The 13,733-nt window shown below is 42.0% G+C and overlaps 1 protein-coding gene across 12 annotated transcripts in view; it reads right to left on the bottom strand.

Annotated features, from left to right (window-relative positions):
• Tex14 (testis expressed 14, intercellular bridge forming factor) overlaps window positions 1-13,733 on the bottom strand; it is a 124,077-nt gene that overhangs the window by 29,024 nt on the left and 81,320 nt on the right. For 6 of the 12 annotated variants that reach the window (XM_087570634.1, XM_087570638.1, XM_087570636.1 and 3 more), the window contains exons 12-17: window positions 12,165-12,370; window positions 11,531-11,681; window positions 9,036-9,946; window positions 4,398-4,504; window positions 1,858-1,946; window positions 373-648 (exon numbers count right to left, since the gene is read on the bottom strand). In XM_087570634.1, coding sequence (XP_087426760.1) covers window positions 373-648; window positions 1,858-1,946; window positions 4,398-4,504; window positions 9,036-9,946; window positions 11,531-11,681; window positions 12,165-12,370 — 1,740 coding nt within the window. The remainder of the gene's footprint in view (window positions 1-372; window positions 649-1,857; window positions 1,947-4,397; window positions 4,505-9,035; window positions 9,947-11,530; window positions 11,682-12,164; window positions 12,371-13,733) is intronic. The other 6 variants (XM_087570635.1, XM_087570637.1, XM_087570641.1 and 3 more) reach the window with 2 other exon arrangements.

Raw genomic sequence — 13,733 nt, 5'->3', positions numbered from 1 at the left:
TCTTTCAAGCTTAGAATGCAACACAAAGAAAAAAGTAGGCTGGATATGATAGCATACACCTGCATTACCAAAATTCAGGCTAGCCTGGGCTATACAGCAAGGGGCTGTCTGAAAAACAAAGAAGTATTCACTGGGGAATGATGGTCCACATTCTCCTTCAGGTAAGAAAGGTCTGACTCTTTACTAGGTTAGACCCAGGACCAAGGTCAGCACCTGGAGATTATTTTACTTCCTTTGGACAAAGGGATCTTGTTTTAGTTATAGGGAAATTAATTAATCTCTTTAACTTTGAACACAGGGCTCTCAGAAAAGGAGACAGAACCAAGCACAGGGAATATGCTAGAAGGTCACCAACTCCTTCAAAGAACTTACTGGTGAAGCGCTGAAGGCCTGTCCAACTGCTGTGCTTGTTCTTGTCACAGTCACTGTTTTCCATTTTGCCAAATTTCATATTTCCTTTCAGTTCATCCTTTTCCCTCTGGTATTCTAAAATGTACTGCCAATCTGTGCTCTCGGGGCCTCTAATTGGGGGCCGTGGCAAAGGAGTGCTCTCGTTTTCAACCTTACTCTCAAAACTACTCTGAAGATTCCAAGGAGGTACTAGGAGTTGTCCAGAAACTGCTTTCTCTGCCATTTCTTTTACTGCCACTGGGAACAAGAGAAATTAGCATTTAAATCATCACTGCAAACATTAGAGACAAGAATGTTCAACCTTAAAAAACAGAATACTATTTCAACCATATTGTAACAGTAACTGTGTTGGTAGAGTTTCATCTACCTTATCTTGCCTGCTTGCCTTTAAGGGGAGGGGATGAGAAAGAGCTACGACTGACTACAGAAATCCCCCCCCCAATAATGGTCCATGCTGCTGAATTTCAGTAGCAAACAGTAGAGAACTTATAGATGAATCCTCTGAGGACTAAATGAGTGAGGAAAATCATATCTGAAATTCCCAGGTTATAGTGATCACCATTTGCCTCATCTTTCTAGACCACCCTGAGCCCAAATCTTCGGGAGAGAATACACACTTAGGAAGCTATAACAGACATTACAAAATATGTGAGAGAAATACTGCATGCTCTCCATTTTAATCATGTTTATGGTGTAAGTATACAGTGTACTGTTTTACATGTTATACAATATACATCTATACAGAGGACAGAAACCGCTCCTACAATTTTAAAAATAGAAAAGCACTTTCCGGGGTTGGGGATTTAGCTCAGTGGTAGAGCGCTTGCCTAGCAAGCACAAGGTCCTGGGTTCAGTCCCCAGCTCCGAAAAATAGAAAAGAAAAAAGAAAAGAAAAAGAAAAGCACTTTCCTTCTTCCATTATACAATAGTCTTGCAGGGAAAAGGGGTATGTGTGTATGACACAGTGTTAAGATCCTAAACAGTGAAACCTGTGCTATACGCAAGAGATACCAACAGGTGCTTGTGGTGTTGCTTTGCCCTGGGTTTAGTCCAGAACTATAAAACAACTGATGATAATCAAGAATTAGATCTCTCCAGGCTGGAGAGATGGCTCAGTGGTTAGGAGCACTGACTGCTCTTCCAGAGATCCTGAGTTCAATTCCCAGCAACCACATGGTGGCTCACAACCATCTGTAATGGGATCTGATGCCCTCTTCTGGTGTATCTGCAGACAGCTACAGTGTACGCATGTATGTACAATAAATAAATAAAAATCTTTTTAAAAAATTAGATTTCATTCATCAGCTGAGCCCCGGATGCCTATAATCATAATACTCAGAGGGATCATGAGTTTAAGGCCAGGCTGAGCTTTAGAGAGAGATCCTGTCTCAAAAACACAATAAATAAATAGTACCTTAAATAACAAACCAATGACTTCATACTCACATCTCCATTTTGAGCGTGCCTCTCCAGCATCTTCATTATTTCTTGACTTAGTGTCACAGACTTCAGAGGACACAGACTCCATTCTGATTCTAAGTTGCATTATTCAGGGTAGAAGTGACAGAGATACAAATAACATCTATTTGTTCATGCTCCTAACAGGATTCAAAACCCATAACCCTCCCTCCCTACTACTGGTGATGACTGACTGACTTACCACCACAGCCCCACATCATCAGACTAAGGCCCTCACCTGACAGCCCTCTTGAAGACTTGGTGACCCAAGTCTCCATGAGTGTCTTGACTCAGCTAAGGGTCCACTATTTAGCTGAGTAACTCTTCACTTGGATCCCTGATTCCCTAGACCTTTCCTGGCTGAGAAACTGAGAGGTTGAGCTACAAGTGTTCTACAAGTCGTTGTTGTTGTTGTTGTCCAATCTCTATCATTGTAATCACTACTGCTACTATCTGATTTCTCAGAATGTTCTTGAGAGATCTTCAGAAGTAGAAGAAACTGACAGTGAAATAGTTTCACCTGACTGTGTCTGTTCTTTGCTTTTGCCAAGCACACCCTGCCCCTAATAAGACAAATCATTTGTGTTAAGGTTCTGCTTGGGACTTTTTATCAAAATTCTCTGGCACCAAACCATATCAGTGACAGCACAAAAACTGACACAGGAAACAAGAATCTTAAGGCACAAAGTACCCTGAAGAACGTTTTTCTAGGTTCTGGATCCTGCTTGTCTGCTAGGACACCTGTCTTGCAGTAGTGAATGTCAGTCTCTCTGAACCAAGCTTCTTTTTGTATTTTATTTTTTTCTGGAGCTGGGGACCGAACCCAGGGCCTCGCGCTTGCTAGGCAAGTGCTCTACCACTGAGCTAAATCCCCAACCCCCCCTGGATTTTTTAAAAAGTTTTTTTTTCTGTTGTTGTTTGAGAGTTTCTCTGTGTGGTTCTGGCTATCTTGGAACTGGATCTGTAGTCCAGGCTGGCTTCAAACTCAAGAGATCCACCTGCCTCTGTCTCCTCAGTGCTAGGGATCAAAGGCAGGCACCATCATGGCCAGCCTAAACTTTTTAAAGTCACTATGACCTTGCTTTCAACAGAATAAAAAAAAAAATCTAAAACTCAACAATCAGAAAAGTTTCAAAATTTCAGAAGAGGTTTACAGAAGTTTTCAAAAATATCATAGCATATGAAGTGAAATATATGTGTTTATTTAGTTTATATCTATTTATTTTAGAGAATAGTTCTATGTGGTCCAGGGCCGCCTCTGGCTCCTTAGTGCTGAGATTATAGACATGAGTCATTAGACCTTACTTCTGGCATCTTTAAAATATATATACACACATATGGATGATTTGCCCGCACAACTATCTGTGCCTAGTGCCTGCAGAAGCCAGAAGAGGGCACTGGATCCTTTGAACTGGAGTCACAGGTGGTTGTAGCTACCATATGGTTGCTGCTGAGAATTGAACTTGTGTTCTCTGTGAGAGCAGCCACCGAGCCATCTCTCCAGCCCTCTTTTTTGTTTTGAGGCAGAGTGACACTATAGTCCTGTCTAGCCTGGAACTCACTATATAGATGATGCCGACCTTAAACTGTATCTACCTCCAAAATGTTAGGATCACAGGCATATGCCACTACGCTGTACTTTTGCACATTTTTATTACATTTTTATTTATTTGAGAGGGAGTGTTGTGCGTGCGCTCATGCGCGTGCGTGCGCGTGCGCGCGCACACACACACACACACTTACAAAATAAATGCAAAAGAGCTAGAGATGGTCAGTACTGAAGAGTGCTTGCTACTCTTGCAGAGCACCTAAGCTGAGTTCCCAGCAAAAACATAATGGCTAAGGAACACCTTTAACTCCAGTTCTAGGGAACCTATGGGTATGCACATAGATGGTATATGCACACACATGCAGGAAAAATATCCACAACTCATAAAATAAAAACTTGTAAAAAATATAATAAATGTAGTTCAGGATTGTGGCACATGCCTTTAATCATAGCATTTATGAGAGAGAGGCAGGGAGAGCTTTGTGAATTTGATGCCAGTCTGGTCTACATAGTAAGTTTCAGGCCAGCCAGGGCTATATAGTGAAACCCTCCTTATCTCTGAAATAGGAATAACAAGGCTGGTGAGATGGCTCAGTGGTTAATAACACAGGCTGCTCTTCAGGAGGTCCTGAGTTCAATTCCCAGCAACTACATGGTAACTCATGACCATCTATAAAGGAACTTGATGTCCTCTTCTGGCATGCAGACAGAGCACTCACACATATTCATACATAAAATTTAAATAATAATATAATGGTAATAAAAACTTAAATTATCTAGGGAGTTTTGCTACTGATATCAATAAATTCTACCAGATTTAATCTCTCATCCATTTGGCTTGTGATGTCTCCTGTAAGTTTTCATTAGAATGTTTGTATTGTTTTTATTCATTATAATTCATACATCATTAAACAGATGAGATCAGTAAGCACGTGAGAATATTAAGGCATGACACAAAGAACAATAAATGGTGACTCACCTCCTAATATTTTGGTTTGTATTTCTTTCCAAACTCTCCTTGGCTTCTTCAGTGGATGGTAATTGTTCACCTGTGTTCTGTTTCCCAGGACCACAAAGAGTTGGCGGCTTTAAAAGCAAACATGCTTCAGTTCTTTGGGTGAAGGGTTATTCTTTTCACTCTCACACTCTATTTTCAAAACTGTTTTTGCTAAGTGTGTAGAAGTAACAAGACCAACTATGACTCATTTCCTTTGCATGCTTCATACCTAATAAACTACCAAATGTGGAGTCTAAGGAGCCAGTCCAAACAGAGTGCAAAGCAGACAAAACAGAAACCAGAAGCTTGAGTATGGTGGTGCACATCTGTAATCCCAGCACTAGAGAAGCTGAGGCAAGAAGACAGCGGTGTGCCTGAGGCCAGCCTGTTCTACTAGGACAACACAGTGAGTTCAGGGCCAACTAACATGCACAATGAATCCTTCCTTTAAAAAAGTAAGAAATCAGAAACCTAAACACTTAGCTAAAGGTTTGCTTCATACAGCAACGTAAAGGCCAAGAAAATCTGAACTTTGGATTATAGTCTAAGTCTTGATGAAAATTACAAAAGTCCTCTAGTTCAAACTCATCATCCATAAAATGAAGGTCATATACCAATAGAGTGTTGTGAAAATAAAATATATTAGAAATTACAATATTTTGGAGATAGCAGAAATCCTTCATTTAAAAGCGAGACTGTTTATCCTGACTTTTACTCCATTTTAATAAACAGGTCATTATTATTTCCTAGCTTATAGCAACAAATCTGGAGCTTGAGAATGGTAATCAAGAAACAGAGAAATGAGGGCAATTATCATAAATGAAATATATAGTGAGCTCCTGGCCAGCCAGGGCTACATCCTGAAACCCAATCTCAGAACACTGAAGTGTGATGGGTTCTGTTAGTGTTTAGCTAGCATCAAAAAGCCAAGGTCCAATCACCAGCAACCATATAAACTAGGCATGGTTTATAGCATTTGCAGGTAATCACAGTACTCAGGATGGGGAAGCAGAATTTGAGGCCAGTCTGGACGATGGTGAGATCTTGTCTAGAAAGTGAAAATTGGGGGCTAGTAAGATAGCTCAGCAGATAAAGACATTTGCCACCACCCCTGACAACCTCAGTTTGATTGCAAGACCCACATGGTGAAAGGAGACAATGGACTCCTATGAACTGTTCTGACATCCACAGGTGTGTCAAGGCATGCATAAGTATACATGCATGCATACACACAGGCACACATGCTTGAACACACATATGTAATTTTAAAACACCTTTAACTGAAAAAACTCAAAGGAATTTGTCAGAAAATGTCGTTTCCTGGTAATGCTAGAAAGAACAGAAAATGGCCCAGAGAGAGGGTGGTGGTGCAAACCTTCACTTTCAGCATTTGAAAGCAGAGGCAGAAGGGTCTCTGTGTGTCAGAGGCCTGTAGACACACCAAGTACTAAGGGTATTTAGTGAGTGGACCCTGTCTCAAAATGAAATAAAAATGAACAGCCTAGGCCATCCTGAACTCATGATCCTCTTACATCACATCTGCCTCCCAGTGCTAGGGCTAGGGTTTCAAGTGTGTACCACTACACCCAGTTTCACATTCTAAATTGCTTTTTCTTTTTTTTTTAAAAAAAGTATATATATATATATATATATATATATATATATATATATATATATATATATATATATATATATATCTGTCCTCAGACACACCAGAAGAGGAAATGGGATCCCATCACAGATGGTTGTGAGCCACCATGGGAATTGAACTCAGGACCTCTGGACTAGCTGTCAGTGTACTCATAACCACTGAGCCATCTCTCCAGTCCTCAATTCTAATTTTCAATGAGGACAAACAGAATGATGTAAGAGCGTGTGTGTGTCTCCAGGCATGGTGGCACATACATACTATCTCAGCACTTGGAAAGCTAAGGCAGGAGGATTTTTTTGTTTCAGGACAACCTGGAATATACAGAGTTGTAGGCAAGTCTGAACTATAGAATAAGACCCTCAGAAAGACAAAATGGAAACAAAAGGCCAGAAGGAGAGAGACAAATGGGGAGGAAAGGAGGAGAGCACCAAACAGGTTGAACCTTAGCTAACATACAGTAAGCCAATGGGCAAGGGGCAGAGCTACCTGCCCTGACTAGGAATAAAAGATTACACTGTCAGGATTTTTGTTTGTTGAGATAGTGTCTCTCTGTGAAGTGCTGGCTGTTATGGAACTTGCTCTGTAGATCAAGCTAGCCTTTTTTGTTTTAAAACAGGGTTTTTCTGTATAGCTTTGGCTCTCCTGAAACTTACAGAAATTCACTACCTTCAGAGTCCTGGGATTAAAAGTATGTGCCACCACTGCCTGGCTGTTCTGACAATAAACAATGCAATACATGCTTTCGGCCGCTGCACCCATCTTCCAGTTAACTCACCAAAATGAGGAACACAAAGGGAAAGAGGAGAGGCACTCGGCCTATGTTCCCTAGGCTTTTTAGGAAACATGGAGTTGTTCCCTTGGCCACATACATGCGAATCTACAAGAAGGGTGATATCGTAGACATTTAGGGAATGGGCACTGTTCAAAAAGGAATGCCCCGTAAGTGTTACCACGGCAAAACCAGAAGGGTCTGCAATGTCACCCAGCATGCCGCGGGAATCATTGTAAACAAGCAAGTTAAGGGCAAGATTCTGGCCAAGAAGATCAATGTGCAGATTGAGCACATCAAGCACTTGAAGAGCAGAGACGGCTTCCTGAAGCGGGTGAAGGAGAACAATCAGAAGAAAAAGGAAGCCAAAGAGAAGGGCACCTGGGTTCAAGCCTGTGCAACGCAGAGAAGCCCACTTTGTGAGGCCTAACGGGAAGAAGCCTGAGCTGCTGGATTCACGGCCTAATGGACAAAAGGGAAATTAAGGACCCAGACTGCAAAGTGGTTTCCTTAGGTTCAAAAACTGCAATAAAAGCTAGTTTAGCTGTCAATTCTAATATTTCAGAATAAAACTCTTTCTTCCAGTGGAATAGACATCTACTACCCTACTCCCACTTTGGTAAGACCTCAAGGCCTCAGGAAATGCCAGCCACTGCGCTTGAACCCTACACTCTGTAAGAGGTTGGAGTTAGTCCGTGCCTCGGTGGGGGTGGGGGGAGATCTTCCAGTTCTCAATGTGTATGACTCAAGAGGCACTCATCTCTCTGTGAATCTGCTCAAGCTAATGTAGTCATCCTTGCTCTCATTCTTCAGTGATCATTTATTGAGCATGTTTGATGCTATCAGGTACTACATTAGATGCTGGGACACAGAGTGAGTCATACCTCAGCTATGTCCTTAAAGAGCACAGAACCAGTCTGCAATCTCACCAGGTGAAGGAAAACTTCCAGGCCAGCAACTAGGACAGCTTGCTTGCTTTTACTGAACTGTCTTTTTTGAAAAGCAAGCTCCTCACCCTTTGTGTTTAAGTTAAAACACACAGGTGTTTAAGTATGGGCTTAGAATGTGGCTTATTCACCATTATATGCCAGACTCTAATATACCTCTGGCTTTATAAATGTTTATTTACTAATCCTTGGTCTGTCTGTCAGTCATCAATCATGTCTGTCTATCTCTGCGTACACACAAGTATATGCAATCAGTCAGTAGGTATCTCCTGAATCAATCCACCTTATTTTTAATTGTTCATACATAGATGTATTCATATATTTAATGTGTATGGCTGTTTTCACTGCATGTATATCTGTGTACCCGGTGTGTGTCTGGTGCCCACAGAGCTCAGGATACAGTGTCTGAGCTCCTGGGACTGGAGTTACAGACAGTTGTGAGCTGCCCTGTTGGTACTGGGAACTGAACTCTGGTGCTCAGAAAAGCAGTCAGTGCTCTTAATCGCAGAGCCATCTCTCTAGGCCTCTCTACCTTATTTTTTGAGATAAGGTGTGTCACTTGTCTCAATCTGAAACTCATCTATTCAGCTAGAAGAGTTGGCCAGCGAGCTCCAGGGATCCTCCTGTCTCCACTTCCCCAGCATGAGGATTACTGGCACATATTTACTTACTTGATTTTTTTTTAAATGAATGCTGGAGACCAAACAAATTCTCATGCCTGTCTGGCAGGCAGTTTACCTGCTGAGCCATCTTCCTAGTTCTGTATAAATATTTCTTAAATACCTCAGTGAGCAATGTAAAGTAGAGAATTTTTCAAGTGAGCAGGCCTGTGTATGTACAGAGGAGGGCACTGGATCCTCTGGAACTGAAGTTATGGGTAGTTGTAAGCTGGCTCATGTGGATGCTGAAAAATGAGCCCAGGTCCTTTGCAAAAGTAGCAACTTCTCTTAAATACTGAACAGTATCTCCAGCCCCTAAAATACCTTATACACTTTGAACTATGTCAAATTGCTAGTACTCAACTGACCTTTATACATTTGAATCTACAGAAAAGGACAGAGGCGTTGTCCTTGGTTTGGAATGAGCTAGAGAGAATATCTATCATAGAATTCCATCATAGCAGCCTTATTTCCTAAACAAGAGGACCTTGCTGAGAGCTGTCTGCATGTATTTATAGGCACTGTATGCAGGTTGCAGGAAACGACTGGTTCCAGGATCCTACTAAGGCAGCTCCTTCTGCCCATGTGACATACCTGATTGTTTGGCTCTGAGCAGTACCCCCTGCTTTCTTCAGACGCTTGTGTAAAAGGGTTCCAGTCACAGGCACTTAGTTTCTCAGATTTTTTGCTAAAATTTCCCTCTTGAAAATCTCTCTCGTTTCCTGGAGGCCTTGCTAGGGTCAACCAGTTGCCACCATTTTCAGGCTGCTTGGGCTCTGATAATTGCATAACAGGAGGAAGATAGGTCAAAGATGGAGGGCCTACAGCTGACAGGAACTTGGTATTTGCAAACCTTAAGGAAGCATCCCACAAACTCCTGCACTGATTGTCCAGCTCCTTCTGTGCCCACTCAAGTTCATCTACCTCCTGCTCAAGCTTCCTCAGCCACTCAGCACTCTGTTGCATCATCACCTGCGAGATCTTTAGATTCAGCACACACTTACTGACGTACTCGTCAGTCTTGGACCAGCTGCTTGTTTTGCCCTTGGCTTCTCTGGTTGGTTCAGGAAGGCTGAGTGAACTAAGAGAATCACTTTGCCAGTCTCCATCCTCAAAGGAAAGGTCTGTGTCAACGTCTGAAAAGCTTTTGTCCTCCTCACAAAAACAATGCAATTCTCTCTCCATCTTATCGAGCTCTTCTTCCAGGGATGGTAGTTCATCTACCTGGTTTGCTTTATCCCCCTCAGGTGAAGAAGCAGTCCCTGGACACTCTTCCTCTTTGTCAGTTCCCAACGTCAAGCAGCCTGAGTAGATTTCATTGATTTCAAAGCTGTAGAGGCTGGCCTCACTTGGAGTGGGGCTCCTGACCTCTTCTGCCAAACGTGAAGCAGAAGGAACATTTGGATTGTCAGGTTCCTGGGCTGACAGACTTGAATCTAGGGTCTGAGGAGCTAGTGTCTTTTCAGTGAGAAAGGAGTGATCTGTTGGTGAATGGGGCTGACTGCCTGTTGGAAAGAATAGTAATACCAACTCATTAAACTGATCATAGAAGAGAAGCAGCCCTGGCAATTGTTCCAGGTGTACAATATGAGCTGGGTCAGGTGGCATACACACCTTCAATCATCATCTGGAAGGCTGAGACAGAAAGGTCTCAAGTGAGATGCTAGCTTGGACTGCTAAGCAACTTTGAGGCCAGTCTGAACCATATAATTAGAGTCTGTCTCACTACGAAAACAACAATAATTTTTAAAGGCACAAAAATGCACAAAACATCTTTTATTTTTCTAACTCCCTTCTCAGAGAAGTGAAATCCTACCAAAGAACCAATAGATACATTCAACAGAGGATAAAAGTATATTTTATTGTTGTCTGAAACAGGATCTTTCTACCTAGCCCTGACTGTCCTGGAACTCATGATCTCATTGTGCAGACCAGGTGGACCTTGAACTCACAGAGATCTGCTTTCCTCTGCCTCTAGCCTTCCCTGTGCTGGGATTAAAAGCAACAGAGGATGAAAGGCATTTCTAATCTAAGTGAAAGTTCCCATATGGACACTGAATGAGATAGACATTTGGGGTCATGGAGGTCTAATCCTAAGAAGAATGTTCTAAGCTTCATTTATACTATTTTAAATGTGTTTAACCATCGGAACATTCAAATTACAGACCCCTGGATCCCAAGGACTAGACTGATGGCTTCCTTTGCACATTAAATACTGTGACTAAAACAGTTAAGGTGATGCTTTTGGTGAGCATCTGATAAAAATAGTGGAAAAGTAGCCCAAGAAGCCACTGTATCTCCAGAGGGATAGATCATCCAGGGCTGATCCACACATGACTTCTGGTTGGAAAGGGTACTACTTTCAGGAAGTAAGAAGAATGACACAATGAAAACTCAGGAAGGGAACGTTCTGGAAGCTTCCAGTCCTATCAGAGAAGAGTCCAATAGTGATTAGGCTATGGTTAAGGCCCAAGCTCCAATTGTGAACAAGCTCAGGAATCCTGAGTGTTGCAACCTCCCAAACCTTAGCCTCCTCAGCTGTAGCAGGGTGATGTCAAGTGAGTGCCATCCTGAGAGCTTCTTTAAGAAGTAAGGCCCTGTGTTACTAAGACTGGCCTCAAACCTCAGATACTCCCATCTCAGCTTCTCAAAGAGAGGGATTATAAGCACACACTGCTGTGCCCAGCTGGTCAGCAGATAGCAGATTAAAATTTTTTACATTATTTTTGTACCTCACAGCCATATAATTCCAAATCCAGAGGATAAGACCCCCTCTTCTGGATTCCATGGACATCAGGCATAGACACTGGTGCACAGACATACATGCAGCCAAAAGAACACCCATGAAACAAAATCTTTAAACAGCCAGTGAGACAGCTCAGTAGATAAAGGAACTTGCCATCGAGTCTGATCCCAGGTCCCACATGGTAAAAGGAGAAAGCTGACTCCCACAAGTTGTCTTCTGACCTCCACACATGCACATGGCACATGTATGCTAGCACACATACACACAATTTTAAAATGTAAAACAAAACACTAAAACATCCCAGTTATCAAAGCAATGCTTAATCTGTGAGTTCAAGTCATACCCGTTTCCTTTAACTCCTTGATGTCCAAGTCCGGAGGGTCTTTTTGATATTCTGAAGTTAGACCTAGGCAGATATTAATATCAGGATGGGGCTCATATCTCTGTCCTCTGGGGCTCTCGGTTGTCTGAGTTTTCTGAGCTCCAATAAATTCCTGTAATAAAACATTGCCGAGAACACATTCGAAGTCATCCAAATTCTATTTGTGTTTTTAGAAATGTACCTACATGTATCAGATACCTCCTCCCTACTGTCAGACTATTGGTCCTACTAGCAAATTTAATCTTATTCTGCCATTCTTAACTGTACCCCACAACTTCCCCAGCACCTCCTAATTTCTCTGCTGCCTTCACTAAGTTAAACAGGCTTTCTTACAACACAGAGTATAATAAATGAGGCTTTCCAAAACGATGTTTTTAAAGCCGCAGTCATAGTATGCACCCCTACACTGGCTTTGAATTCTCTATGTCATCCAGACTGACCTTACACTCCAGATCCTACTTCAGCATGCCCCATCCCCAACCTATGTGCTCCCATGACACATCCACACGCATGCACCACTGCCCTCCATTTCAAAAGTTTTTTAAAAAATGGGTCTGTAACTTGATGAGGTAGATAGTAGAAACAAACTTCTCACAATTTCAAGGCTTGCCTTTAAGTCATTCTTCAGAATGTAACGAATATCTTGTAGGTTCATTGTTCGGTTCTTCTGCTTGGCATGGATACCTGACTTAACAATATCATAGTAAGGTTCCGGAAGCCTAACATCAGCTTCTAAATAATTTCCCAAGGCTATGGTTTCTTTAACAAGTGAGCCATCCAAGCCATTCCAGGGTATGTTGTCTATAAGGAAAAAGTAACAGGTAGGTATAACACTGACATAAAATGGAAAGAGAACAAGATTTCCTTCAGTGATATATACACTCGTAAATTGCCTATGCTTCTGTAATGACCTCTTACTCATATTCCTGTAAGCAAGCTTAATGGAACTCATTGAGTCATGAAGAGATGGGGGGAAGAGTGGAGGGGGGAGAGGGAGGGGGGAGGAAAGAAGACAGAACGACAGACATGAAAGTAGAAAGGGGAATAATTGGGAAGAGTATGAGTGAGAGAAGGACAAGAACAGGTAAGTGGGGGCTGGAGAGATGGCTCAATAGTTAAGAGCACAGCCTCTTCTTCCACAGGACCCAGGTTCAATTCCCAACACCCACATGCAGCTCACATTCATGTAACCTTAGTCTAGCAAATCCAATGCCATCTTCTGGACTCTGCAGTCACCAGACACACAAGCAGTGCACAGACATGCATGTTGACAAAACAGCCATACACATAAAATAAAATTAAAAATAAAACAGAGAGCAATAGGGGTTGGCGATTTAGCTCAGTGGTAGAGCGCTTGCCTAGCAAGCGCAAGGCCCTGGGTTCGGTCCCCAGCTCCGAAAAAAAGAAAAAAAAAAAGGAAAAAAAAAAACCAGAGAGCAATAGAGGTAAATATGATAAATATATTTTATACATGTACAAAAACATCATCATGAACCATTATTACATATAATTAACATATGTTAATAAATCATTTAAAAATACAAACAACATGCAACATGTAGAGAAGTAAAGAAAAAAAGGAAAAAACTTAAATCAGAAGTTGTTAAGTAGCTTTAGTGAAGTCACTTGGTCTCTTTAAACATTACTTTCTTCCCACAGAAAATTGGCTTGGTTGCCAATTATGGACAAAGAGCCGCTTTACCTATACACCAGGCAAATACCTGCCAGGAACAGCAAACATTAGTGTCAGCATCCTGCACACAGGGCATCCCTAGCACACTTGGGGACAAGGGAATGCCTGGCATCAAGCTGGGCAGAACATGAGTTCATCTCATGGAAAAGGTAGCTTTGCCTCTGAGATGGCAAACATCAGAAAGTCAGCTGACTCAGGCCTAACCTGAATGTGGTTTTACTTGGTGTGTTGCATGTGGCTATGCCTGTCTCTCTCTGTCTCCTGACAGAGTCCTCTTATCTTCAGTTATGGAGTGCTCTCCATAAAGTCATGGAGGTTTTGAAGGCATTTCATTTCTTTCAAGAGACATTGTATATACATCTGCGATAGTGAGAGTTCAGATTCACGTTTACTCTCCAGATGCCAACCTTCTCTCCTTTAAGTTTTTCAAAGGGGGTACATCACCAAGAACCTTAAGTACTAACACAAATA

The sequence above is a fragment of the Rattus norvegicus genome, chromosome 10 (genome assembly GCF_021556685.1).
Source record: "Rattus norvegicus strain SHRSP/BbbUtx chromosome 10, alternate assembly SHRSP_T2T, whole genome shotgun sequence".
Lineage (NCBI taxonomy): Eukaryota > Metazoa > Chordata > Mammalia > Rodentia > Muridae > Rattus > Rattus norvegicus.
This window is presented reverse-complemented; position numbering and strand designations above follow the sequence as displayed.